The 27,430-nt window shown below is 42.0% G+C and overlaps 1 protein-coding gene and 1 long non-coding RNA gene across 3 annotated transcripts in view; one reads left to right on the forward strand and one right to left on the reverse strand.

Moving 5' to 3' along the window:
• The window catches only part of LOC122539414 (janus kinase and microtubule-interacting protein 1-like), a 209,214-nt gene that overhangs the window by 38,733 nt on the left and 143,051 nt on the right, over positions 1 to 27,430 (reverse strand). For both annotated transcript variants that reach the window (XM_043674230.1, XM_043674229.1), the window contains 3 exons: positions 21,212 to 21,280; positions 14,123 to 14,200; positions 1,673 to 1,876 (listed from right to left, as the gene is read on the reverse strand). In XM_043674230.1, coding sequence (XP_043530165.1) covers positions 1,673 to 1,876; positions 14,123 to 14,200; positions 21,212 to 21,280 — 351 coding nt within the window. The remainder of the gene's footprint in view (positions 1 to 1,672; positions 1,877 to 14,122; positions 14,201 to 21,211; positions 21,281 to 27,430) is intronic.
• Positions 9,657 to 26,890, forward strand: LOC122539415. The gene is made up of 3 exons (XR_006309073.1): positions 9,657 to 10,287; positions 10,403 to 10,452; positions 26,553 to 26,890. It is a non-coding gene; the product is annotated as an uncharacterized LOC122539415 (long non-coding RNA).

The following is a 27,430-nucleotide window of genomic DNA, read 5'->3' on the forward strand; positions in this document are numbered from 1 at the left end:
CATCTTCCTAACCTGCAATCTTCTTCCTGACCTCTCCGCCCCCACCCCCACTCCGGCCTATCACCCTCACCTTGACCGCCTTCCACCTATCGCATTTCCATCGCCCCTCCCCCAAGTCCCTCCTCCCTACCGTTTACCTTAGCCTGCTGGACACATTTTCCTCATTCCTGAAGAAGGGCTTATGCCCGAAACGCGATTCTCCTGCTCCTTGGATGCTGCCTGACCTGCTGCCCTTTTCCAGCAACACATTTTCTGCTCTTCTCCCCACCCCCATTACTCCCTTTTAAAAGCAGACAGCCTTCTCAAGGCTCTTTAAACAGATGAAGTACTGAAATAACCACGACTTATCAAGTGTTTTGCTCAGATTTTCACAAAACAATAAAGTTAATTACTGCTTTGTCCCTGTAAAGGGCAAAGTCTAGTACTTAATTCTGTCAGGAACTGTTTTTTCCTCAAGGGGGACCTTAATCAGATGGACCGAGAAGTGGCAGATGGAGGTTAGATAAATGTGAGGTGCTGCATTTTGGAAAGGCAAATCACAGCTGGACTTATACACTGAATAGTAAGGTCCTAGGGAGTGTTGTTGAACAAAGAGACCTTGGAGTGCAGGTTCATTGTTCTTTGAAAATGGAGTCTCAGGTAGCTAGGATAGTGAAGAAGGTGTTGGTATGCTGTCCTTTATTGGTCAGACTATTCAGCAGAGTTGGGAGGTCATGTTGCAGCTGTACAGGACATTGGTTAGGCCACTTGTATTGTGTGCAATTCTGGTCTCCTTCCTATCAGAATGATGTTGTGAATCTTGAAAGGGATCAGAAAAGATTACAAGGATATTGCCGGGGTTGGAGGATCTGAACTATAGGGAGAGGCGGAATAGGCTGGGGCTGCTTTCCCTGTAAAATCGGAGGCTGAGGGGTGACTATATAGAGGGTTATAAAATCATGAGGGGCACAGATTGGATAAATAAACAAGGTATTTTCCCCAGGATGGGGGAGTCCAGAACTAGAGGGCATAGGTTTATGGTGATAAGGAGAAGATATAAAAGAGACCTAAGGGGCATGTGTGGAATGAGCTGCCGGAAGAAGTGGTGGAGGCTAGTACAATTACATCATTTAAAAGGCATCTGGATGGGTATATGAATTGAAAGGGTTTAGAGGGATATTGGTCAAGTGCTGGCAAATGGGACTAGATTAGGTTAGGATATCTGGTCGGCATGGATGATTTTGACCAAAGGGTCTGTTTCCGTGCTGTATATTTCTAAGTCTCTATGACTGCAAGTAGCACGTTTGCAATAATAAAGCCCTAGAATGAGAAGATATGTACACTTGATAGAAAATGATTTAACTGCCCTCATTTGCTCTGAAAAACCACATCAGAACAAGTGAGGACTGCAGATGCTGGAGATCTGAGTTGAAAGTGTGGCGCTGGAAAAGCACAGCAGGTCAGGCAGAATCCGAGGAGTAGGAGAATCGATGTTTCAGGCATAAGCCCTTCATCAGGAATCAGAATTCTCCTGCTCCTTGGATGCTGCCTGACCATCAAAACAACTTGATTGTTAAAGCAGGCAATCATTCCAATTTTATCTTAATGCTCGCAAAATACTCAACTCAAAGAGAAAATGTGGCATTTTGAGTGGAATTGGAGACCACTCATGCCCAATGGCTGCGATTGGTACCTGATGAGCATGTTGCAATAGTTCCAAGCGTTCCTGTAAGATCTGACCATCATACTCCCGGCTCTGCCTCAGGACCTGGCGTCGCCACTTCTCCACCGCCAATTTCAACTCTTCCTTTTGTACTTCGGTCAGAGATTCACTCACTCTGTTTCCAGGGCACTGCTGCAGAGTGTTGTACAGGGTGGCTTCCAGCTCCTGGATTTGCTGCAAGGGAGAATAGACAGGTTACACAAAAGCTGCAAACTCAGTGAAACCAAACACCATCCACAGGATGGAAAGCTGCTTAATGTGATCGCACAGAACTATTAACTGGCGTAATGACTAGAGTTCACCCAACATTCCAGCAAGTGCTGAGGTGGCAATTGACACCCTGTACAATGTTCTCTCTCACCACTGCTCTGAACAATGAGGTTTACTTTCAGAAGGGTCATTATACACAAATGCTCCCTGCACCGCCACCCCATTGTTTGAAAGTTTACTGTGCACTTTTGTTGCCATTAGCAACTGGTGAACATATCAAACAATGGTTCAGACTTCACTTTGTGGGCAACATATCCAGTTTCATTAGGAGAGGGCAGAGCCAAAAAGGCAACATTCCACTGAGCATGAGCACTACATTTGATCTGATCAACACACTCATTTGGAATTACTGTCGATTGAGATCCACAGTCTTGATAGTTCTGAATGGTCACTGTGTTTCCACCTGCATTGCTGTACTAACTCAAAGGGAGTGACTGCAAAAATGGTTTCACAGCTTTAACCATTCCAAGTGTCTGACAATCAATAGTAGTCCCATAAACAATACACTATCTGCACTATCATGGAATCATAGAGCAGAAGCTCTTCAGCCCATTATATCTCTACCACATAATATACAATTACCTACACTAGAGTCATACAGCATGGAAACAGACCCTCCAGTGCAAACAGTCCATGCCAATCATGTTCCCAAACTAAACCTGTCCCACTTGCTTGCATTTGGCCAACATCCCTTCAAACCTTTCCTATTCATGTACTTATCCAAATGCTGTTTAAATACTGTGACTGTATCTGCATCCACTACTTTCTTGGGCAGTTCATTTCATTCCACACACAAACCACTTTCTGAGTAAAAACATTGTCCCATGTGTCTTTAAACTTTTGCCTCTCACCTTAAAAATAAATCCCTTAGTTTTGAACTTGCCCCACCCTCGAGAAAAGACCCTGGCTATTCACCTTACCCATGCTCCTCATCATTTTGTTAACTTGTAGAAGGTCACCCCTCAACCTCCTACGCTCCAGGGAGAAAGATTAGATTAGATTCCCTACAGTGTAGAAACAGACCCTTCGGCTCAAAAAGTCCACACCGACCCTCCGAAGAGCAACCCACCCAGACCCATTCCCCTAGATTTACCTCTGACTAATGCACCTAACACTACAGACAATTTAGCATGGCCAATTCACCCAGCCAGCACAACTTTGATCTGTGGGAGGAAACCGGAGCACCCAGAGGAAACCCACACAGACACGGGGAAAGTGTGCAAACTCCACACAGACAGTTGCCCGAGGTAGGAATTGAACTCGGGTCCCTGGCACTGTGAGGCAGCAGGGCTAACCACTGAGCCACCGTGCTGCCCCAATGAATGCGCATGAGCGTCCCTGGGGGAGCTTGAACCACCATCCTTTCGGTTAACAACCAACCACGCTAACCAATTGCACCACCTAGCCTTTCCTTTTACTCACACCCTTCATTCCTGGCGACACCTTGTTAGATCTTTTGTCAACCCTCTCCAATTTAATAATATCCTTCCGATAGCTGGATTCCCAGAACTGAACACAGCATTCCAGGAGAGGCCTCACTAATGTCCTATACAACATGATGCCCCAACTCCTATACTCGAAGGAGTCAGCTATGAAGACAAGTGTGCTAAAAGCCTTCTTAACCAACCTGCCTACCTAGAATGCATATTTCAAAGAATTATGTACTTGAATCCGTAGGTCTCTGTTCTACAACACGACCCAGGGCCCCACCATTATTGCACTAGTCCTGCCATTTTCTGTATTACCAAAACGCAATAACTCGTATTTATCCAAATTAAACTCCATCTGCCACTCCTCAGCCCATTGATTCAATTGATCAAGGTCTCTTTACAATCTCAGAAAACCTTCTTGCCTGTCCACAATACCACCAATCTTGGTATCATCCATAAATTTACTAACTATGCCTTACATTCACATCCAAATCGTAAATATAAATGACAAACAAAAGTGGACCCAGCACTGATCCCTGAGGAATACCACTGGTCACAGGCCTCCAGTTGAAAACAACCACTCCACATCACCCTGTCTCCTACTGTCAAGTCAATTTTGTATACAATCAGCAAGCTCACCCTGAATCCCATGTGATCTAACTTTACTAATTAGTCTACCATGTGGAACCTTGTCAAAGGCTTTACTAAAGTCCAAGTAAACAATGTTTACCGCTCTGCCCTCATCCATCTTTTTGGTTACTTCCTCAAAAAAACTCACTCAAGTTAGTGAGACACAATTTCCCTCACACAAAACCATGCTGACTATCCCTAATCAGTCCTTCCCACTCCAAATGCATACAAATCCTACCTTTCAGAATCACTTCCAACAACTATTGAGCCCCACACTCGAGGGTCATCTAACTATTTAGCGTGAATGAGTCTCATTCATTACCAGAAATATGCTACACATGACTGGACAGAACAGGTGCCAGGCCACCGATGCATTTTTCCCTCTGTTTTCTTAATTAAGGTTTCATCCTAGAACACCTTTGGATACAATCCTCCACACAGTGTGTATGTGTGTGTGTGTGTGTGTGTGAGAGAGAGAGAGAGAGAGAGAGAGAGAGAGAGGCTGCTGGGGGCAAAGTAAATCTAAGAGAAAGTAGAATTGCTTGTAACAAAAGGTATATGTCAGATATATGTGAGACAATCAGGCTAATGGGGGAGTCTCAAAATGTCAACACTCCGGCTCCTCGGATGCTGCCTGACCGGCTGTACTTTTCCAGCACCACTATTTTGACTCTGATGTGGGAGTGGGCAGTGCAATTAATTGATAATGCAGTGGGATAATTATCAGGGTGGTGAGGAAGACAGTGCAAAATGCAAAAGATAGGAGTAGAGCACAGCACTGAGGGAAGAGTAAGTGGAAAAGGCTGTCACCGATTTCCCATTCAATCCCTCAACCCTCTGACCTTGTGCCCTCCATATGCCACTCTTTTTCATCCATTATTTCTATGATTTGCTTTCTGTTTCTTTACATGAATGTTTCCTTAACTTGTGATATCTTTTGGGTTTTGTTTTTATTTATATATCAGGCTTAGCCTGATTGCTATCTCATATTTTTCCAGCATATATCTCTCTTTACAAGCAAGTCTATTTCCCCTTGGATTTATTTCTGCCTCAGCAGTCAGTATCTCTCTCCCTCTCACACACGTACATTTTTTGCATTCTTTCTTGCTTCCTGTCACTCCTCCATTCACATATTCTTCCGCTTATTTATTGATGGTAAAGGTTAGTTATTTGCATCCTTTCAAGCAGCCACCTTCATCGCCTTCACCACAAAGGGATTTGTGGAAACTCACCACCTTCTTGTTCATTGTACAAGATCTTCAAGGTTGTGTTGCCAACACTGACTGGATGCATTCCTTCAGATTTTCATCAGAAGCTTAATCAAGAAGGCGAATAGAATGCTGGCCTTTATGTGTGGAGGAATAAAGTATAATGACATTGTGCCACAGCTGTACAAAACTTCGGTTAGATCCCACTTGGAGTACTGTGAGCAGACCTTAGGGAGGATATATTGACGGTGGGGGAGTACAACATAGGTTGTCAAGAATGATACTGGACATCAGGGGTTAAGCTATGAGGAGAAATTACACAAATTGTGCTTGTTTTCTCAAAAATTTAGAAGGTTAAGGGTTGATCTGATTGAAGTCTTCAAGATATTAATGGGAAAAGACAAGGTAGACAAAGATGTACCATTTCCGCTGGTTGGAGATTCTAGAATTAGGGGTGTAAGTTTAGAAATTAGGGCCATACTGATCAGGAGAGATGTTAGGAAACACTTCTCCACACGAAGGATGGTACATGTTTGGAATTTCTTCCACAAATGACAATGGATCAGTTGGTAATTTAAATCTGAAAAAAATACTTTTTTCTTAAGCAAAGATATTAAGGGATCTGGGCCAAAGGCAGGTATACGGGGTTAGGTTACATGTCAAATGGTGGAACAATTTGAGGAGCTGAATGACCTATTCCTGTTCCTCTGACATGTCCTCTTGCCTCTCAATTTCTCTTCATGACTAATTCCTGTGATTGGCCATCCAAGACACGCAGTGTCATAGCACCCTGCCTTCCCACTTTAACTGGGAACTGATGTTTGGCTAATTCAACTCTCCCATTTGTGATAGAGATAAGGATGATTTTTCTTCTCCCTCAGAGACTTGAGTGCGTTGGGAACTCTTTACCCCAGAAAATGGCTGAAGCAAGGTCATTAGATATTTTTGAGGCAGAGGTCGATTTCTGGCAACCCCAGGTCCATGTCTGAGGATTTCTGACCTTATTTCAGGGAGACATTAGTAGGTGCAAGATTAGCCTTCCAGAATTAACCTCTCCTCTTGGCTTCCAAACAAAGTTTAGGATTAAATTGAATTGAATTGACTTTATTGTCGTGTATACTCACAGTGAAAACTTTGCAAGTCACCACTTACAGCACCATCTGAGGTACAAAGGTACCTCAATACAGATTCTTGAATATAAATTCTTAGAGAAAACAAAATCACTCTACAAGCAGACATGGGCAGCACGGTGACTCAGTGGTTAGCACTGCAGCCTCACAGCGCCAGGGACCCAGTTTGATTCCAGCCTCAGGTGACCATGTGGAGTTTGCACATTCTCCCCGTGTCTGCATGGGTTTACTCTGGGTGATCCGTTTTCCTCCCACAATCCAAAGATGTGCAGGTCAGGTAAATTGGCCATGCTAAATTGCCCCATAGTGTTAGGTGCATTAGTCAGAGGGAAATGGGTCTGGGTGGACTTGTTGGGCCAAATGGCCTGTTTCCACACTGTAGGGAAACTAATGATCCTGGGATGGGCTTGTGTGGCTAATCATACATTTTTTAAAATTAGGTATAATATTGCTTAGGGAATTGGGTTGTGGAACCCATCCAGTAGTTACTCAGGTTTCCATATCTGGAATATCCTCCCTACACCTCTTCACCTTACTTCCCTTCTGTGACCAAGGTTTTGATAGTCTGACCTAATTTCCTTACATGGCTTAACTTCAAAGTTTGTGCGAAGATTTGTAGCTTGGGTGCTCGTTGTTGTGGTTCTGTTCGCCGAGCTGGAAGTTTTTGTTGCAAACGTTTCGTCCCCTGGCTAGGCAACATCATCAGTGTTTGGGAGCCTCCTGCGAAGCGCTTCTTTGATGTTTCCTCCGGTGTTTATAGTGGTATAACCGCTATAAACACCGGAGGAAACATCAAAGAAGCGCTTCGCAGGAGGCTCCCAAGCACTGATGATGTTGCCTAGCCAGGGGACGAAACGTTTGCAACAAAAACTTCCAGCTCGGCGAACAGAACCACAACAACATGGCTTAACTCGGTGCCACGTTTTGTTTTATAATAATCCTGTGAACTGTCTTATAACATTTCATGAATTTAAAAGTGCTATATAAATACAATCGAAAATGTTCTGCAGTTGATTGTTAGAAGTTGTTTTATAAATCACAAAGTAAATCATAAATTTGAAATGAAATGCCTAATGCAAAACAGTGTGAGCACCACACAGTTAGGAACAGGAGTAGATGTTACGGCCCCTCGAGCAACCACCATTCAATAAGATTGTGGTTGACCTTCTAATTCCACTCCACCTTCCTCTCCTTCACACCACATATCACTCAAACCCCTCAAAGTGCAGAAATCAAGTCTTAGCCTTAAACAGACTCAAAGACTAGGTATCCACAGATCCCAAAGAAAAAGAATTCTAAAGGTCTCTAAGTAAGTAGATCTCTCCTCATCTCAGCTGAAAATAGCCACGCCATATTCTGCATGCTCCCACAGTTGACAGTCTCCTACCAGGAAACAACCTCTCAACATTTATGACATCAAGTTTTCTCAGAATGTTAGATCTTTGAATGATATTCTTACTTATTCTTTCAAAGATCAGAGAGAATAGGAGAATTCCATTCAGTGTCTCATTGTAGAACAACTCTCTCATCATTGGAAATAACCAAATGACCCTTTGTTACACATGCACTAAGGCAATAAAGAGAAAGATACTTTTGCTGATACCAAGGACCATACACTTTAGCAGTGAAATCTCTCATATGATAATTCAAATTGACAAATACCAATTGATTATACAATTCAAAGGATGGAGTAAATGTCTTAAGGAAATAAAGTACTAAACAATATTGAACATTTCTTTCAATTTTAATAATTGGTTTAACATTGTGCACATGAATAAAGAGTAATTATTATTATTATGATGTCCTCAAATGTAGGGTAAGAATAAACACCCTAATTAGTAGCAACAAATAATTGATTTAAAAATCCACCAGAATCTGGTGTTCAACAAAGAATATTCAAATATAATGCTATCAACACGTTTAATCCCATTATCAACTGTGCAGTCGGCAACATGCTAGTACTGTACATATCACTGAGAAAAGAACTGAAATTTTTAAAATGAAGGCAAAATGGACAGGGACTGTTCAAGCCACAGCATCTCCAGTGGTGGGAGTCCTGCATTGCATGTTGAAGATTCAAGTTATTTCAATATGAGTACCCAGTAGGGCAGTTCCTGACAAGGGAAGATGTTACAGTTTGGCTGATAACACTCTACTCTTAGAAATCCAATAGGTCAACCCTTATCAAGCAGGATGCCTGGTTTTACTCTATAATCCAAATTGAAAAAAAAACAGGTCAGAGTGGTACATGCCTCAGCGCAAATGTTGCGAGGTCTGCAACTTTAGTTTCACTATATTTCAATACGAGTATGCCAAATAACACATGAAACAAATGGGTTATGTCAAGGAGAGAAGTTGTGACAACACAGCACAGCAACAGGCATTACAGGTTCAGTACTGAGAGAGTGCTATGTTGTCCTCCAGATCATTCCTGATGAAGGGCTTTTGCCCAGAATGTTGATTCTCCTGCTCCTCAGATGCTGCCTGACCTGCTGTGCTTTTCCAGTACCACATTCTCGTCTCTAATCTCCAGCATCTGCAGTCCTCACTTTCACCTGTCCTCCAGGTAAGCCATTACATTGAGACTCATCCTGTTAGTTCAGTTAGGCCGGACAATCTTAATAATTTTACATGTCCTGCAAAGACTTCTTTCAGCATCCCGGCCAATATTTCTGTTTTATTAAGCACGCGGCTGGTGTCCAGAAATATGACTGCAAGGATTTTTGAGATAATAGTCACTGCACTTCTAAGCAATACATTAAACAAGTTTAGAACTGACAGGAATATATGAACATATGTTTTAGGATCAGGTAGCTCACTCAGCCCCCTAAGCCTGCTCTGTCTTCAACAAGGTGATGGTTGGTCTGATTACTCCACATTTCTGCCTATGGTCAGTAACTTATTGTCCCCATGCTGATCAAGCATTTATCTACCTCTATATCTTTATAACTTTCTTTATTTTTCCCATGAGAAAAGGATGTTTTAAAAACCGGGACTATGGAAGGAGTGGCTGTATGTTTAAAAACTGGTTACTGGAACTCAATGTGAGTCATGTTAACCCCATTGCTTCGCAAGGGCCAGGGTGCAGACAGAACACAACACAGCACTGGGGTCTGTGTGCAGACTGAGATTTGTCCAGCAACAGTTAGCTGATCAGTTTATGCAACTGTGACCAGTTGCACATGCCAGATGTTATCAGTTTGGTGATAGCTCTGGTTGGCTCCTGAGCAGGTGAAAAATCTGAGTGTTTAGGAAAGAGGGAGAGAAGCTTCTGGACTGGGAAGAAGTAGGTTTTGTTTCTCTACCCCTTTATACCAAAAGTAAATGCAGCCCAATGAAAGAGAGGTTTCTCCTCCCATCAGTTGCTTAGAGCTGTTGCCTTTAAATAGTAACTCAATACTTTACAGCTGTGTAAACATCACCATTTGACTCCTGTGAATAAGTGAAGGAATCTAGAAAGAAGATTGGAGAACAGAGATCTTGGGAAGCAAAAGGCAAGTCTCATTAAATCATGCGGACTGGTACTACTGCATTTATCAATATTTTCCCCTCCATACATATGTCCTTCACTGTGTGTGTGTGTGTGTTTGTGTGCGTGTCTTTGTCTGTGTGCATGACTGTGTATGTGTGTGTATGATGTTTTCAAAACAGAGTGAAGTTTAAACTAGTACAGTTATAAGTTAATAATTTGTAGTTTTTTCTTGTTGTGGTTAGTATTTATGTAACTGCAAAAAAGCTGTAGTTTTGTTAAGTACAGGGTTTTCTGTTAACCTAAATGTTGGAAACTGTGAAGTTGTTCTTTTTGGAAGGGAGAAAAAGTATTATTTAAATGGAGAAAAACTGCAGGAAGCAACTGCATCAATTAGCTTCACATGATCAGGAAGGAGAGATCCTATCCAGCGTGAGGCACAGCCCGAGTGAGTATATAACTTAGAAATCTGGTGTCAACTTGAGAATTTGGTCCAGAGGGGATGAAGTGCCTTTTGCTTGCTTTTTCCGGCTAATAGTCTGTCAGTTGTTTTTTTTTAACAGGATAAATTATAGCCCAGGTTCAGGGACCCAGCACAAGAGAGACATCTCAGGTAACTCCTAAGTTCATTGGTTGGTGATACAATTTGAACATGTATTACAGGTCACTTTCAGATTGAAGGTAAGTGTTGTAAATATTTACAGACCAGGACAAAATTTGTACAAAAAAAAACTCAAATTGGGAATTAAGTCATTAAAAGAGAAATGCCAAGCCAACCAATGTGTTGTTCCTACATGATAGAGGAGCTGGTGGACCTCATTGTGGTTCATAGTGACCACATCTGTAGCAAGTGTTAGTTGCTTGAGGAACTCCGGCTCAGAGCTGGTGAGCTGCAGTCTGACCTTCAAATTCTGTGCCAACTCAGGAGGGTGAGAGTTACCTGGGCGGTGTGTTTCAGGAGGCAGTCACACCCCTTAGAGTAACGACCTCAAATTTAGTCAGTGGTCAGGGGCAGGAGGTGTGACTATGAGCGAGACAGGTAGAGGGTCCTGAAGGTAGTGTTGAAGGAGCCTCAGCCCTTCAGCTTGTCTAACAGGTTTGAGATTCTTGCTCCCTGTGTGGATGAGAGTGGGGGCTGTAGGGAGGATGAGCAACGTGACCACAGCATGATGTGCAAGGAGGCATTCACAGGTGGGAAAAAAGAGAATCACGGATCACGGATAGTATAGTCAGAGGGATAGACATTGCACTCTGTAGCCAGGATCCCGTCTTTTAGGTGACATGTCAAACCTAGAGCCCACCTGTTGATCCATATAATCCAGGGCATTATTTTGAAAAAGAACAAGGAATTAATCCCACTATTTCTTTTCATCCCTGAATCAACATCACAAAAGAAAACAGATCATCTGATTATTATCATTTTGTTGCCAGTTTGCTGTTGTGTTTCCTAATTTTCAACAGTGTTTGCATTTCAAATGGACTTCATTGGCTGCAAAACACTTTGGAGTGTTCTGTAATTGCAAAAGGTGCTATATAAATGCAAGTCTTTCTTTTTGTTGTGCAGTGAGACAACACTTCCACATTATCAATTTTTTTTTAATTTTAGAAATGAGTCCTTTTTTTGACAAAAGGAGTCCAGTATTCAAATTTATAAATGCCTTGCAAGATCTCAAGGTGTCCCAAGTCTTCTACAATCAATGAAGTTCTCTTGACTAAAGAATATTGTATTGCAAGAAATACGGTAACCAAATTGCATACAGCAGAGTCCCAGAAACAGCAATGAAATAATGACCAGACCATCTACTCTTCAGTGTTGTAAATGTGTATTAGTTAGAACCCCTGAAAAAGTAGCGCACCCTAACTTTTTTTTTTAAGTAGTGTCATGGAATCCATTGTATCCACCTGAGACAGGTAAGGCATCAGTATAAAACAAAGCCTGAATTAATATCACTTGTGAGTAAAATCATATTTCAGTCTCATCAAAAAGACTGTACCTGCATTGATGTGATAACCTGGATTAAAATCCAAAAGTGGAACCTTTATCGGCAGCTTACCACCTGAGATACCGCTACACCAACATTGATCACATCTTACCACAAAAAGAATGATTTACGAGTAGTCTCACTTCTTTAGTAAACAGATGACTTTCTGAGGTAGAGGCAAAACACTAATCTGTACTTTATAAAATTCACTCATGGGACGTGTGCGTCGCTAGCTGGCTATAGTAAAGAAAACTGCAGATGCTGGAATCCAAAATAGACAGGCAGGAGGCTGGAAGAACACAGCAAGCCAGGCAGCATCAGGAGGTGGAGAAGTCGAAGTTTTAGGTGTATCCCTTCTTGCCCATCTGTAGCTACCCCTTGTGAAGGTGATGCTCTTAAACACCTGCAATCCATGTTGACCCAAAATGCCCTTAGGGAGAGAATTCCAGGATTCTGACCCAGTGACAGTGAAGGAACCAAGTCAGGATGGTGAGTGGCTTGGAGGGGAACTTGCAGGTGGTGGTGTTGCCATGAAACTGTTGCTCTTGTTCTTCTGGATAGAAATTGTGATGGGTTTGGAAGATGCAGTCCAAGGAGTTTTGGTGAAATCTTGTAGATAGCGCACACTGCTGCTCCTGAGCGTTGGTGGTGAAAGGAGTGAATGTTTGTGGATGTGGTGCCAATCGAGTGGGTGGCTTTGTCCTGCATTGTGTCAAGGTTCTTGAGTGTTGTTGGAGCTGTACTCCTCCAGGCAAGTGGAGAGTTTTCCATCCCACTCCTGACCTGTGCCTTGTGGATGGTGGATAGATTTTGGGCAATTCAGGAAGTGAGTTACTTGCTGCAGTATTCCTAGCCTCTGACTTGCTCCTATAAATACTTTATTTACATGGCAAGTGCAGTTGAGTTTTTGGTCAATGGTAATCCCCAGGATGTTGATACTGGGGGATTCAGAGAGTAAACTTTGAGAATAAAGATGTAGATGCCAGTTTATACATGTCGCATTTCATATTATTTGTTCATTATTCATTAAGGGGAAGGTGAAGAGTGAGGCAAAATTTCTGCTTGTCTTATGAGCACCATCACAGGAAATCAATTAGAATAAGTTAATATTTTAAATCGAGGTGATCTTATCATATTCTCAAAGTAAGACAATTCAGAAATGTCTGACATTAATAAGTGCTACATTTATTGCGGCCTATTCTTGGGGACTTAACAAACAGTGAGCTCCAGGCCCAACGATCATTCTGATGCCTGCTCTTAAGTTTTATTGCCTCCGTGACTCAATCCAACTTGAGCCATTTGTCTCAATGCAGTTCCTTCTTTGATAAATACTGGGAAGAAGGAAAGCAGGGAAAAGAGGAACAGGGCAAACAGAGGAGCGCTCCTCTCAGCACAACATCAAGTCTGACACCATGGTTAGCACTACTGCCTCACAATGCCAGGGATCTTGGTTTGATTCCAAACACAGGCAGCTGTCTGTGTGGAGTTTGCACATTCTCTCAATGTCTACGAGGGTTTCCTCTGGGAGCACTGGTTTCCTACCATTGTCCAAAGATGTGCAGGTTAGGTGGATCGGGCACGGTAAATGTTGAGGGATATGCAGGCTAGATGGGTTAGCCATGGAAAATGTGGGGCTCCAAGGAATAGGATGCGGGTTTGGATGGGATGCTCTTTGAGAGCATCAGTATAGACTTGATTGGCAAAATAGCCTCTATCCACACTGTAAGGTTTCTATGATTCTAAAAATATTTCCATCTTAATAGTGATCCCAAGCAGCCCTAGTAGGGCTGGTCACAGACTTGGCAACACTGAGTGCCTGTTTGATGTTGCTGCAGTCAGCTGGATGTAAAAGTGGCTCAGGAAATGGGTGCATGATTTAGAAGAAGGACCCTGATGGATTTAGCAGTGATGCAGGCAGACACACAGGTTAATAGAGGTTCTTCCCCTGCTCAAGGTGTCACCGTACCATTTTACATCAATTAAATGTATACAACAATGTTGACTTCCTCTCCCCAATGTTTCTCATAACTGCTTGACAGCCTGGTGTACTCTTCATGTGGATCTAGGAAAATGTCTACACTGAAGGACTAAAAATGGTGATATAATTGGCATACATTTTACTCATTAGTGATAATAATGCAGTCTTAATAAGTTATTTTTGGAACTGTTTCAACAAGGAACCTCTGTCCCTCTCACTCCATCATCTTTACAGCTAGTACCACCTGCCCATTGCTGATATGCCCATATTTCAAACTTTATTTCATCCTGACTGACAAATACACTAAGGAATACTGATCCTACCATATAAGCATGGTCCAGAGATTGCTTCCTGTAATCCAGTTCCTCCTCTAGGTAGCCCTTCTGCTTGCTAAACTGCTCCTGGTAAAAGAGAATTAAACATTCAGCTTTTAACGCACAGCCCGAATCTGCCAGCTTTCATTTCAACTTGCTGAAAGTCTGTTGCGTTTCTTTAAATTGAACACATCTTAATGTTCTGCTAAAAGGTCAACAGCCTGAAAGAGTGGACCGCAAATTTGTTTTAGGGTTAGGATTCCGACACTGGGATAAAATCCAGGTTCCGACCCTACCAGGTCTTAGGAAAAGTCACTGACAAGATTCTGAAAGAGATGAGTGGGAGAAGATAAGTTCACCTCGTGGTCTGGACAATGAATGGGCTCCCAGTACAGCAGAGCATCTGGCGGAGTAGCCTACCAAAGCAAGTAAGGGGGGGGAGAGAGGGAGAGATAATGTCACGAGATGAAGGTGCCAAGAAGAGTTGAAAATAAAAATGGCCACAGCTGCCACCTCACTAGTGTGGACGGAGCACAGGGCAGTCTGTGATCACAGCTTTGGCCATCTTTCTGTCTCAGCTTCTAAGCGAGGCTGGGAGGGCAGCTTCCAATTATTCCGAAGCTGCCAAAAGGACACATCTTATCTCTGGTTGTGAAAATCATGGGAGAGGAACCCAATGACTACAGTCGGCTACCTGTCACTTGAGGACGGGTTCCTGACCTAGAGTGTTCCGGAGGTGGGACAATGCCATGTGGCTGAACTTCGGTCTCACCTCTTGAAAATCCTACTCCATTAACGCCCCGTTCCCTCACCTCAGTGTCCACTTTAACAGATTTCTGTCACCCCAAACATGATGCCACCACCAAACATAATCTCTTATTCTGAATGCAGAGAATGCTGGAGAAACTCAGTGAGTCTGGTAGCATTGGTGGAGAGAGAGAGAAAGAGAATACATTTCCAGTCTGTTGCAATCTTCTTCAGAATCAAAGAAGAGTCACCTTGGACTCGAAATATTGACTTGGTTTCCCTCTCTCCACAGAAATGTACAAACTAGGAGCTGCAGGATGCCATTTGGCCCTTCAGGCCTCCTCCACTATTCAATATTGTCATGGTTGATCTTCTATCTCATTCCTCTTTTTTTCCACTTTTTCTCCAAACCCCTGAAGCCTCTAATATCTAAGAATTTATCAATCTCTTCCTTGAACATACTTAGTGGTCTGGCCTCCACAGCCTCCTGTAGTACAGAATTCCACAGGTTCATCACCCTTTGAGTGAAAAGCTTGTTCCTTTATCTCTAAATGGTCTACCTTGCATTCCTGAGGCTCCTCAATCAGGGAAAACATTCTCCCTGTGTCTCATCTGTCCAGTGCTGTTGGAATTTTATGTGTGTCAATCAGATCCCCTCTCATTCTTCCAACTTGTAGGGACTACATGTCTAATTGAACCAATCTCTCCTCACAGGTCAGTCCTGCCATTCCTGGTATCAATGTAGTGAATCTCTGCTGTACTCCCTCTATGGCAAGTTACTCTTTGTAAATGAACACAAATCCTCTTGCAGTGATGGCCAAAATGCCATCTCTAGCATTTTTTGTTTTTATTTCACATCCCCAGCAACTGCAGTACTTCACTTTTATTCCAATCTTCTGTTTGCCTTGTAGCATTCTGAAGGCACCACTCGCTCCATAACACCCTGGTCCATATCTTCCATCTCCCTGATCAACTGCTTCCCTTCCCACAGCATCTTCCCAAGTAGCAGATGCAGCACTTGCCCTTTTCCCTTTTCTATTCCCAGCATCCAGTGCCCAATGCTATACGTTAAATTGATAAAGATACAAATTAAAATCTACTGTATGTGGGGAATTCCACATACAATAGATTTTCATTTGTATCGCGATCTATTTAATGTATAGTATTCGCTGCTCCTGATATGGGAGACCAAAGACAGAGTGGATGATCATTTTGCGGAAACCTCCATCCAGTCTGGAAGCATGATTGGAATCTTCCACTCACCCCTCATGAATTCACCGCCCCACTCCTACTCCGCCCTCAGCCTGCTATACAGTTTCAACAAAGCTCAACCAAAACTCCAGGAGCAACAGCTCACTACACATGTAGTTTTCTCTGTTCCTTTCCCTGCCTCCATACTTGCTTTGAACCTGTTCCACCTCTGCCATTTGATGAGACGTCAATGAGATGAGATCTGATGGTTTTGATGAAACGTCAATGATTTGAAATGTTAACTCTTGTTTCCCTTCATGCATGCTGTTCAGGTCCCCTGAGCTTCCCCAGCATTGTTCGGTTATGCTCTTGTTCTCTTTACTTGCTTGGTAGCGCTTATTTCTTAAACTCAGGTTGCATTTTGTCTCGTTAGGGACCTATTTGTCCTTAAAAATGTTGCAGTGGTACTTCTTTCTGTTCACTGTACTAAAGCGCACCTCTCCCTTGTAAACCTTGCTCAACACTGATAAATGGTTATCCCACTTTCAAATTGATAGGCATGCTTCGAATGGAAACTTGCTGCACGTATTCTGAGGGCCCTCCAAAGAAATCAATCTGATCCCATGCTGAAGTCCTTGAGACGGCTCAATGTAATATGCCACAATCTGTCTGGGGCACTGTCAGATATTCATCTGGTCTTGGAGAAATGCAGCATCATTCTTAGACATTGTCATTTTTGTTGCTATTCCATGTGAGACGGTAGAACATGGAGACTACCTCTTTGATCCCTCAGCTTTAAGTGTCTGAGATACCTGAGAATGGATGGAGCCAGTAGGCCAAATAGCCTTCGTCTGCACTGTAATAACTCTATCCACTTCCTTCTTTATAGATTTTGAGCATAGCAAAAGGTATTGGCCCCACATTTGCTGCACACTTTGGCCTCTTTCAGAGAATGCCATTCACTGTGTTACTCATTGGCAATGTTGGCAATAAATGTAGCCTTAGGTCTTACTCTCAATTGCTCATGTTTTTGCTTCTAGATTCATAATCCCTCCATTTGCATCTTCGATCAACACATATTTTGAATCTTTACTTGTCGCATTACCAATTCCATGGGCCCAAATATTTTAATCTCTCATGTCTCTGCCCATCCAAGCAAACACCTTCCCTGTAGTTCTTATTCCATCCCCCTCTATCTCACTTGCTCAAAATCTCTCACCTTTCTAATTTATCCCAACGCTGATGAAAAGTCATGGACCTGAAACATTCTCCTTCTCTCCCAATAAATATGTTATTTGCTAAGAATTCCCATTATTTACTGTCTTCCCTTGCTGTGATATCAGTCACATCAAAAATATATATGAATATTACAGTTCACTGAATGAGCATTACCTCAGTTTTAAAATTCTTAGGCTCGCTTTATCCCTCCACGGCCTCCCTATCCCAGTGATTTCCTCCAGCCATACAACCCTCCAAAATCTCTGAGGTTGTAAAATTCTAGCCTTTTACACATCTCCAGAGCTCATCATTCCACAATTTGTGACCCTGCTTCCAATCTAAAGCTTGTAATTCCCTTCCAAAAACCATTCCATTTCCCTATTTTCTCATTTTTCTTTTAAAAACAACTTCTTAGCAACTTCACAGAAGTCTACATCACAGAAAAAGACCCTTCGGTCCATCAAGTCTATGCTGGTCAGAAACAACAACCTAACTATCCTAACTCCATCGTCCAGCATTTGGCCCATAGCCTTGGCATCACAAGTGCCCATCGAAATACCTTTTCAATGAAATGGGGGTTTCTAACCTTACTGACAGTGAATTCCAGAATCCTACCACCCCCCCCGGTAAAAAAAGTATCTCCTCATGTCCTCTCTAAACCCCTTACTTTAAATCGATGACCTTTGGTCATTGATCTCTCCACAACTGAGAAAAGTCACTTCCTGTTTGCCCTGTCTACCCTCATCATTTTACACATCTCAATTATATCTCCGTCAGCCTCTTCTGCTCCAAGGATAACAATTCCAGTCTATTCAATCTCTCTTCATAACTAAAACCCTCCAGCCCAGACAACATCCTGGTAATTATATTCACCAACGCAATCACATCCCTCCAATAATGGGGGATTCCAGAACCGCACCTAATACCTTGGCTAAGATTCAACTAGTTTATTTAGTTAGTCAAGTTTCAATCAAGCTTTTCCTCACCTTTCCTGGTATCTCCTTCTGTGCCAAATTTTGTTTAATGACCTTCCTGTGAAGCACTAAAGGACTTTTTTAACTGTGTAAAAGGCACTATATAAATGTAAGTTGTCATGGGCATTGCAAGAATTGCTTGTGGCTGCCTGAAATGTGCATGGGCCATAAAAATGGAGAACAACTCATGTTCCTCTGTTCAAGAAAAGGAATAGGGAAATCCCTGGGAATTAGAGGCCAGTCAGTCTTACGTCTGTGGTAAGCAAGGTGCTCGAAAGCATTCTGAGAGATAGGATTTATGACTATTTGGAAAAACATAGATTGATTAAAGATACTCAGCATGGATTTGTGAGGGGCAGGTCATGCCTCACAAGCCTTAATGAGTTCTTTGAGGACGTGACAAGTTGACAAAGGTCGATAAGTGGATATGGTGTATATCGATTTCAGTATGACATTTGATAAGGTTCCCCACAGTAGGCTCATTCAGAAAGTTAGGAGGTATGGGATACAGGGACATTTGGCTGTCTGGATATGGAATTGGCTGGCCAAAAGAAGACAGTGGGTGGCAGTGGATGGAAAGTATTCCGCCTGGAGGTCAGTGACCAGTGGTGTCTCACAGGGTTCTGTTCTTGGGCCTCTGCTCTTTGTAGTTTTTATAAATAACTTGGAAGAAGAAGTGGAAGGGTGGGTTAGTAAGTTTACCAATGGACACAAAGATTGGTGGTGTTGTAGATGATGTCGAGGGCTATTGCAGACTACAACAAGTCATTGACAGGATGCAGAGCTGGGCTGAGAAGTAGCAGATGGAGTTCAACCTGGATAAATGTGAAGTAATTCATTTTGGAAGGTTGAATTTAAATGCTGAATACAGGGTTAAAGACAGGTTTATTGGCAATGTGGAAGAACAGAGGGATTTTGGGGTCCACGTACATAGATCCCTCAAAGTTGGCACCCAAGTTGATAGGGTTGTTAAGAAGGTGTATAGTGTTTTGGCTTTCATTAGCAGAGGGATTGAGTTTAAGAGCCACGAGGTTTTGCAGCAGCTCTATAAAACTGTGGTTAGACCTCACTTGGAATATTGTGTCCAGTTCTGGTCACTTCATTATAGGATGGGTGTAGATGCTTTAGAGAGGGTGCAGAGGAGATTTAACAGGATGCTGCCTGGATTGGATGGCTTGACTTATGAAGCGAGGTTGAGTAAGCTCGGGCTTTTCACATTGGAGAGAAGAAGGAAGAGAGATGACTTGACGTAGTGTACAAGGTAATGAGAGGCATAAATAGAGTAGATAGCTAGAGACTTTTCTCCAGGGTAGAAATGGCTGTCACAAAGGATCATAATTTTAAGGTCATTAGAGGAAGGTTTAGGGGAGATGTCAGAGGTAGGTTCTTTACACAGAGAGTGGTGGATGCGTGGAATGCACTGCCAACGGTGGTATTAGAGTCAAAGCCATTACGGATATTTAAGCAACTGCTGGACAAGCACGTGGAAGGCAGTAAATTGATGGGTGCGCATGTTAGGTTGTTTTTAGATGAAGATAAATGCTTGGCACAACGTCGTGGGCCAAAAGGCTCGTACTGTGCTGCACTGTTCTATGTTCTGTGTTCTAACTAACCGTCATAAGCTACAAAGAAACCCGCTTGGACAAGCCAGGGCATCTGCCAATCCTCAGGGGCTTTTATTTTACTCTTGCATGGAATTTGCTGACCATCCCCCACTGGCATTGACGTGAGTGGTTTGCTCGACCATTTCAGAGGGCAGTTAACAGTCAACAAGATTGCACTGTCGGGAATCAAATGTACGTCAGACCAGAAAAAGACAGCAGATTTCCTTCTCGAAAGGACATCACTGAGATTAGCTTTCCACTTATATCCATGATTTAGTGATTGAATTTAAATTCTGATAGCAGTCAGGGTAGGATTTGAAACACTGCCCACAGACCACCAGCAACCCAAGTCTAGTGGCATTACCACTACACGATAATCTCTCTTAACATACTACCGACATAATGCTTTGGTGAAGTTTCCTTCTTTATATGCATCTCTTAATAAAGGTCTTCACATAAGGAGGGGGAATGAAGCAAGAGTTAATCTCCATCGTTATTAAATGCCATTAAACTCTCGTTTTGCCCCACCCCATGCTACTTCCTGTCCACTCAAATTGTACAGGGACAACGCTGAAAACAAACAACTCATTTTGACCTGCAGCAGCAGCAGCAGCAGCTCGATGTCCTCCAGCTCAGGAAGCCCTCACCTCTGACTAGCCCAATGATTGCAGCTTCCCACCTCTCACTCTAACTTGCTCTTGCTGCAGTGTGACTGAAAACCAAGAAATTCAAGGCTGCTGGGCCAAGGACCTCATTATCCTATATTCTAATGATATGACTGCGCACTCGTCAGAAAGGGTCAAACTCTGATTGGTAATGAGAGATGAGAGTGACTTCACATTAGGGAAAAGAAATCAGAAGAAAAGGTGTCTCATGGAAATATTCCCCAATTTTACTACCAGAAACAGCATAGTATAAAAAATAGTAATTATTACAGTGATACTTTAGAAATCCCTTTGTTTACCCCTCCTTTCTGAACACTAATTCACTAATCAGCACAGACTGTGCATTGATATCATTTAGTTCAGCATGACAATATGTGGCGCTATTTCTCCCTGAATCCCTCACGGCATGCAACTGCACCTTTTTTCAAAAATGCAAAAATGCTTTGTGAGCTTCGTAACTTCCATGTTTCCATTCACAGCAGAATATGCACTGCACATTTGAAGCACAATAATGCTGTGACAATCACAACAATGAAACAAATGGTGATCCACATGATCCACAGCATTTGGGTTCTCAATTCACACATTGCCTTTTAAACTCACTTGACAAGATTCCCCTCTCTTGAATTCCCCACCCCGATTTTCCAATAGTTTCCTATCATCATCATATCCTTGATGTGTTAACATGCAGAAAGATACCTTCTCAATCTCCAGGTCCAGCATCTTCTGATGCAGGGCAGCTTCTGTTCCTTCAATTTGTTTCAGCCACTGTATTTTTCAAGAAAGCATATCAAAGGAGATGAGTCAGTAAACAGTCGATCTTTAGCATAACGCACACAGTTAGCCACAAAGGCCAAACAAATATGAGCCATGGGCTGAAGATTAAAATTTGCATCTTCACAGAAAATTTATTCAAACATACAAGATCTGTTCAAGGCACTGGCCTTTCTGTTTGTTCACAGCTTGAGATTGCCTCAGAGTAAAGCACCTGCTTTGCAGGAAACTGGATTTCAAATGCATTCTTAAAAACATTTAACATTATATATTAAGAACATACAAATAAATGGTTCTGAGCCCTTTAAAACAGCACAGTTTTAGTGAAAAAATGCTTTGCAAAATTTGTATTCCGTTGCGAAATTTTCTCAGACATTTTCCCCTCACACCACACCCCCCCATTAGGTACTTCATCTGTAGCTTACACAATTCGTCACATGTATATGACACTGATGTACGCAATGCACTTGTTTACAAATAGGTTTACAGTAAGAAAGTGTTTTCAAGAACTCTCTGTTCTTTAAACTGACCTTCAAAATGGAAACACTATGTCAATTTGATTGGAGATATTTTGACTCTGTTTATTTACTGGAAAGCAGGCCGACAGACATTTAAACTCCCCAGAGAATTGTATTTCTTTGGTTTACTCTATTTCTATTGTCTGTATTTTTAACTTGCTCTTCTGATCAAGAAATCAGGATGCCTGTTAAAAACAGGTGTAGCCCTTCTTTAAAGTGCCACACCAAAGGTTACTTCAGAAAGTGAAAATGTCAAAGATAGCATACCGGACTGGATAGAAGATTAGCTGGTTAGCAGGAGGCGAAGTATAAGCATAAGTGGGCCTTTATCAGGTTGGCAAGATGTAAAGAATGGTGTGCCACAAAGATTGGTATTTGACCTCACTGTTTATAATTTATATAAGTAATTTAGATGATGCGACAGAAATGTGGTTGCCAAATTTGCTGATGTCATGAGGATAGATAGGAAAGTAAGTTATGAAAAGGGCATAAGGATGCTCGAAGGATACAGACAAAGTGAGTGTACAAAAATCTGGTAAATAAAATATACAATGGGAAAGTTGAAATTGTCCATATTACCAGGAGGAATAAAATTAAGCATGTTAGCTCAATGGTGAGAGACTACACAGCTCAGAATTGTACAGGGATTTGGTTATCCTAGCACATGAATCACAGAAGTTAGAATGCAGATGCACAGAGTAATTAAGAAGGCTAACAGAATGTTATCATTTATCATGAGGCAAATTGAATTCAAAAATATGCTTCAGTTATACAGGGTTCTGGTAAGACTGCATTTGGAGTACAGTTTTGGTCACTTCTTTTAAGGAAGGATGTAAAAGTATCGGATGCAGTTCAGAGAAGGTTTCCTAGAATAATACCTAGAATATCTGGGTAGCCTTATGAGGAATAGTTGGGCAGGCTAGGCTTATATCTACTGGAGTTTAGAAGCGTAAGAGGCAACTTGATTGAAACATATAAGATCATGAGGGGTTTTGACAGGTAGACATGAAGAGGGTGTTGCCTCTTCTGGGATTAATTGAAACTAGGCTTCAAATTTAAAAATCAGTGATTGCTCACTTACAAGCAGAGATTAGGCAAATGTTTTTCTCAGACAAATTTTAGATTAGATTACCTACAGTGTGGAAACAGGCCCTTCGGCCCAACAAGTCCACACCGACCCTCCAAAAAGCAACCCGCCCAGACTCATTCCCCTACATTTACCCCTGACTAATGCACCTAACACTATGGGCAATTTAGCATGGCTAATTCACCTGACCTGCACATCTTTGGACTGTGGGAGGAAACCAGAGTACTGGAGGAAACCCACGCATACGCAGGGAGAATGTGCAAACTCCACACAGACAGTTGGCCAAGGCGGGAATTGAACCCGGGTCCCTGGCGCTGTGAGGCAGCAGTGCTAACCACTGAGCCACTGAGCCACCGTGCCACCCTTTTTCCTTAAAAGATGGCAAAGTCCTTGAATATTTTTCAGGCAGAAGTAGGTAGATTCTGGTAGTGCAAGATTATCAGGGATAGGTAGGAAAGCAAAATTGAAGTTACAATCAGATCAACCATGATCATATTGAATAGCATAGCACTCTCAAGAGGCTGAATGGCCTCCTTTGTTTTTGATTCAAATGCGTGTTTGTAACTATGCAGCTCTGGCTGTGTATTTACTCTTGAAGCCCCAATGCTGTTTTAACCCAGTGAAGGTCATTGTGACAAGTGTCCCACGTGATGGTGCCAAGAAGAAGATTCACAACAGGTGAATGCAGGCATGTTTTGGAACTGGCTTCTGGCATTCTTGCTTGGGTCTGGGGCTAAAGCAGCTGAACTGGGAGCGCGAGGATAAGTTTCTGTTTCAGGCTGTTCTGCTTCCTATTTGTTAATACACTCCCCTTCATTTATCCAGCACTTGGGGGAGCACCACAAGGTCTCTTTTGACTGCTGCCCAATATTCTAGATCTGCTAGTCACCACTTGTCTGCTCACACTGGGTCTGGGTCGGTAACTGACAGGAGGGGAGGGTGGTTTAAAGCCTGCCACATTCTACACTACTGAGATTAGTGCCAGCTTCAGTTCACCCGAGAAAATGAGGTTTATGTACTTTATGTCAACATGAGAAAACTGCTCAACACAGATGTGTATCATAAATGTAGGGAGGTTTTGCTAAAACCGAACAAGGTGCTACTCAGACTTCAGCTGGAATACTGTGAATATGTTTGGTCCCCTTATAAAGAAAGATACTGGAATTGGAGGCAGTCCAGAGAATGCTGATACCAGGTTATGTCTTATGAAGAGAGGTTGAGTAGATGAGGTTTGTACTCAGTAGACTATAGAAGAACAGGAAATGGCCTTATTAAAGCATTCAAAATTCTTAGAGGGCTTGACAGGATAAATGTAGCAGGGTTTTTTTTTCTTCTTTTAGGAAGGTTGAGGATCAAAGGGCATCATTTCAGAATAAGGGGTCACACATTTAAGATAGAGATAAGGAGGAATTTCTTCTAAGTTCTTTGCCACAGGGGGCTGAAGAGACTGGGTTATTAAGTGTATTCAAGGTTGAGATAGACAGATTTTTAATCACTAAGGGATTCAGAGGTTCTGGGTAACAGGCAGGAAAGTGGAGTTGAGGAATATACGATCAGCCATGATCTCACCGATTGATAGAGCAGACTCGATGGACTGAATGGCCTACATCTGTTCCTAGGTCTTATGGTCTTATACTTATCACCTTGGTGGAGAAAATAAATTAGCTCAATCTTAAAATTGCAGATTTGATAATTTCGAGTCAGCGTCCAGAGAATTGCAACATCAGTTACCTGTGACTTCTCAGATGACAATAAACACAGTTGCACAATAACCTCTCCACCATCAGCATTTAAAATCTAAACCCATATGAGGAAGATTCAGTTTTTGATTATTTATAAATGTAAGCCTTCCTCAATGTTTATACCTACAGCTAAGTAGCACACAGTCCACCACAAGCTGTTGTCCCATTATTTAAAAAAAGGGAGAAAGAGATAGACTAGTAAATTATAGGTCAGTCAGTCTAACTTCAGTGGTGGGAAAGCAATTAGTAGAATTTAGAGGGACAGAATATATCTGCACTTGAGGAAATACTGATTAATCATGGATAGTCAGCATTTTGAGGGAAATGTTTGAAGAGGTAATGCATGAGATGTAGATCACATGGACTTTAACATAGACTTTGATAAGGTACCTCATGGCAGACTGACCAAGAAAATAAAGGCCTATGGGATCCAAGGCAAAGTGATGGTTTGGACCTAAAATTGAAAAGAGGCAAGAAATAGAGAGTGATGTGTGAAGAATGTTTCTCTGACAGATAACTCTTTCCAATGGAGTTCTTCAGGGCTTTGGTGCTGGGGCTCGTGTTGTTTGGGGTGTACGTTAATGAATCAGAGTCAAATGTAGGATATGATCAAGAAGGTTGTAGATGACACAACAATGGATTCCATGGTAAACAGTGAAGAGGGTAGTTTTAAACTGTCAGAGAACATCAAAGAACTGGTCAGGTGGGCAGTAGAATGGCAAAGGTAGCTCCACAATAGATATGAATAGGACCAAGTTCCACAATGTCCATTAATGTTCATATTGTAAACTCATACATATCCAAATGACTTCTTTGATAAGGTACTAGATCTTCACTAACTCACCAAGCCAGTCCATGCAGCAAAGGCATCAGAGACTTTGACATAATGAAAATGAACCAGGAAGTTTAATGCAAGCCAAGTAAATCAGAGAGGGGTAGGTTCAGTCCCTGGTCTGTGATGAGTTAGGTGGTTTCCACCATGGTAGCAGTGGACAATTATCGTCAGCTTCAGCGTCCAATAATATGGAGAAGGGAAAATAACATATTCTTAACCCCTTCTTCTTTTAGTAAGCTAGAAAGAAGGGTTTTCAATGAAACATTTTATTTTGCAGTTTAATCACTGACATAATCTAGGAAACACAGAATTTAATTTGTGCATAGTAAAGTTCCAAGAACGTCACCATGACGATGATCAGGTGGTCTGTTTAATTGATGTTTCATAAAAGAAAAATATTATTTAGAACAATAGTTAAAATTCCTCTCTTCACCTTCTGACAATGAATGGGATCTTTTGTATCCACTTGAGCATGCAGATTAGTCTCTATTAATGTCTTATCTGAATGTGGCCCCTCCAACAGTGCAGCACTCCCTTAGTAACACAGTAAGGTATCAGCCTACATTAAGTACTCAGACTGCTGCAATGAGGCTAGAACGCAAAGCTTCCATCTTGGAGGCAAAAGCACTAGTGCTGAACAATAGCTGTTGTAAGGTTTGGATGCACTGTGAAGACGCCAACTGTCCTAGCCACTCCCCCATGACCCAATAAGCTTTAAGTACACTAGCTTACATTGGTTTTGTAATTCAGCCATATTGTGTTCCTTTTGGACAGTCAACTGGAAAATGCAAGTTGGACATGCTACATAGTTAAAAGTACCCAGGAGCATTTTGCAACTCTAAGATCAAGTAGGCTTATGTGGTATACACGTTGGCTACAGGATTACATTACAATTCAGAGAACAGAGGTGGAATTCTTTATGAGACAGAATGGCAACAGAAATCTTGGAATTAAGGGAAAACTAGTAGCAGCTTTTTTGGATTTGCTTTTCAAGTTGCATTTTCACAATCCTTTAAGTGCACTCGGAGATATCCAGAAGCCTGCAAACAAGAAATGTCACTCTGTTTTTCTTTACGTGAATAAGGCAACACAAACCTGGAAACTCTAGAGAAAGAGCTCCAAAGACAAGAGAAGACCAAGGTCGACCAAATTAGCTGCTGGATCAAAGACTGGCCATTGTTCTGTGCACAACATCATGTCAGCATTGATAACACTCAGAAGAACTGATGAAAACAACTCATCCCAACCATGTGGCCTGGACTTTGACATTCAGAGTTTGTTTCTTTGCCTGTCTGTATTTTCGACCTGAAAATTGATGCCAAATTGTCTGTTTCTGTCAGTCTTATTCATGAATGAATGTGTGTGTTTGGGGTTTGAAGGGAGTCTGGCTTAAATCACATGGTAGTAAATTAGTAATCTACATTTTGCCATCTGTTAATTTATAAGTCTGTTCACATTAAGTAGTTACTTTCCAGTTGATGGTGTGTGTGACCTTCGCGCTGAATAGCAATCCATCAGGCAAGTTGATCGTCTTGATGGTTCAATTGGATATTTACTCATTTCTGATGACTTGTGGAATAGTGAGATTGATTATGGGAGCATTCTTCTCATTTGAATTGTGACAATATTAAATAAAAATGACCAGAATTATTTGATGCTGACAATTCCTCTACAGCAGTTATTAGATTAGAGTCTTATGATGAACCTATTCGTACAGATTTGGGCTGACAATTTTCCATGATTTAAGTGCTGTGAGGAGCAGGAGTTTCCCTCCTGCCCTTTCGAGCATTGCTGGGATTTTCAGTGTGAAATGGAAAACATCGCATTCCCATCAGATTGTGTGTAATAATCAAAGCTCCTGGCATTTCAAAATCCTGGGTAACTTTGAAGTGACTCTATTTTACGGCTTCTTCTCAATAATGGCAAATGACATGTCTAGGTTCGCAACCTGCAGCCAATGGT

Source organism: Chiloscyllium plagiosum, chromosome 32, assembly GCF_004010195.1.
Source record: "Chiloscyllium plagiosum isolate BGI_BamShark_2017 chromosome 32, ASM401019v2, whole genome shotgun sequence".
In the NCBI taxonomy this organism is placed as follows: domain Eukaryota; kingdom Metazoa; phylum Chordata; class Chondrichthyes; order Orectolobiformes; family Hemiscylliidae; genus Chiloscyllium; species Chiloscyllium plagiosum.